This window comes from Condylura cristata, unplaced genomic scaffold (genome assembly GCF_000260355.1).
Source record: "Condylura cristata isolate star-nosed mole 26May11 unplaced genomic scaffold, ConCri1.0 scaffold00034, whole genome shotgun sequence".
Lineage (NCBI taxonomy): Eukaryota > Metazoa > Chordata > Mammalia > Eulipotyphla > Talpidae > Condylura > Condylura cristata.
In genome coordinates this window covers 4,643,155-4,645,240 of record NW_004567135.1, presented here as the reverse complement: position 1 = coordinate 4,645,240, position 2,086 = coordinate 4,643,155, and the positions used below count along the sequence as shown (strand labels likewise).

At 66.3% G+C, this 2,086-nt stretch overlaps 1 protein-coding gene across 1 annotated transcript; it reads left to right on the top strand.

Annotated features, from left to right (window-relative positions):
- Window positions 1-244: 244 nt before the first annotated feature.
- On the top strand, window positions 245-1,838 carry HOXC12 (homeobox C12). Its single transcript, XM_004692681.1, has 2 exons — window positions 245-848; window positions 1,600-1,838. Exons 1-2 carry the CDS (start codon window positions 245-247, stop codon window positions 1,836-1,838), a joined length of 843 nt encoding a protein of 280 aa, XP_004692738.1.
- The last annotated feature ends 248 nt before the right edge of the window (window positions 1,839-2,086 follow it).

Sequence of the window (2,086 nt, the reverse complement as noted above, 5' to 3'; positions counted from 1 at the left end):
ACCAGAATCCAGCGAATAAATCTGCACCCAGGGTGTCGTCTCCCCCCCCCCCCCCCCCCCCCGATCGGGGAAGGGGGAAGTTGGAATCGGTGCGGAGTGGGGGGGGGGGATTCGCTGTCCCCACCCATCCCCCTGGCGGCAGCGCCCACGTGAGCCGGACGGCCAATGGGTGGCTGGTGCAGGTTTAACTATGTTTAATGTCTGCTAGCAATAAAGTAGAAGCTGCCGGTCTGGCCTCGCGGAAATGGGCGAGCATAATCTCCTGAACCCCGGGTTTGTGGGGCCGCTGGTGAACATCCACACCGGAGACACCTTCTACTTCCCCAACTTCCGCGCGTCCGGGGCTCAGCTCCCCGGGCTGCCGTCGCTGAGTTACCCGCGCCGCGACAACGTGTGCTCCCTGCCCTGGCCGTCGGCGGAGCCGTGCAATGGCTACCCGCAGCCTTATCTCAGCAGCCCCGTGTCGCTCAACCCGCCCTTTGGCCGCACGTGCGAGCTGGCACGCGTGGAGGACAGCAAGGGCTACTACCGCGAGCCGTGCGCCGAGGGCGGCGGCGCGGGCCTGAAGCGTGAGGAGCGCGGGCGCGAGCCGGGCCCGGGAGTCGGGCCCGGGGCCGCGCTCCTGCCCCTGGAGCCGTCGGGGCCGCCCGCGCTCGGTTTCAAGTACGACTACGCGGCGGGCGGCGGCGACGGGGGCACCGGGCCCCCGCACGACCCGCCCTCGTGCCAGTCGCTGGAATCCGACTCCAGTTCGTCCCTGCTCAACGAGGGCACCAAGGGCGCCAGCGCGGGCGATCCCGGCAGCTTGGTGTCTCCTTTGAACCCCGGCGGCGGGCTTGCGGCCAGCGGTAAGGAACCCCGCACCCGCGAGGCTTCCTCGGACGGGGCGCCGGACCAGGGTGGACGGGGCAGGACGCGCTAGGGCCGCGGGGTGACAGACCGCGCGATAAGGAAATGCTTCTTTTTAAGAAGAAGTGCCGGAGGTGGGGGAGCCCCATAAACATGTAAATATCCCCATAAAAGACCTGGAGAGGTTCCCTTTGGCGTGCGCTGCCGGCTTCGGGGGCCAGGGAGCTCTGGAGAGGAGGGATCCTGACGGAGACTCCCGCGGCCCGGCGGCGGGCGTGGGTGGCCGGGGGAGGCTGCCCCTGCGCCCCCCGCCCTCGGCCCGCGCCCTCTGCCTCGCCACAGGCTCCATTTCCCGCACCGTTTATCTGTTGAGAAATGCCAGTGGACCCTGTTTAACTCTTGCCGCTGGCACTGAGTCCGCTCTACTTACCAGGGACCCCATGTTGGAGGGTGTAGGGGGCAGGGGCCAGGACACCCAGAAGAACAGGCTTGGGGCAGTGGGGAATAAGGGCCGGAAGGGCCGGGGCGCTGCAGTGAGAAGTAGGCTGGGGAGGAGAGGGGGAGCCCCGCGAGGGAGGCTGCAGGTGGGTGAGTGGCGGGCTGCAGCTCTTCCGAGAAGAGAGGAGAAGAGAGGAGAGGGCCGGAAGAGCCGGCGTCAGGCCACAGTGAAAGGGGCCGGGAAGGACCCAGGGCACTGGGCTTGTCACCTCTTGGTCCTCTGGCCAACCCTGCTGGTTCGTCTTCACCCAGGGGCGCCCTGGTACCCGATCCACAGCCGCTCGCGGAAGAAGCGCAAGCCATATTCGAAGTTGCAGCTGGCGGAGCTGGAGGGCGAGTTTCTGGTGAACGAATTCATCACGAGGCAGCGCCGGAGGGAACTCTCAGACCGCTTGAATCTTAGCGACCAGCAGGTCAAGATCTGGTTTCAGAACCGGAGAATGAAAAAGAAAAGACTGCTTCTGAGGGAGCAAGCTCTCTCCTTCTTTTAGGGGCAAGACAAGGGCACAAGCCCCAGACTGAGCCTGTCTCTGGCAGAGAGCAAGAGGGGGCGCTGCCTGGGATGCAGTCCCGCTTAGAACGCCAGGCACCTCTGGCAGGCCCTCCCTGGTGTCCTCTCGTCTGTTTTGTTCGTGGTTCCCTCCCACACATCCCCAGCAGGCCCTGCCCGGCTCCAGAGAGAAGGGAAGACACCCTGCGGGTGGGGGCCAGCAAGCCTCGGTTCAGGTGGGGTGGGGAG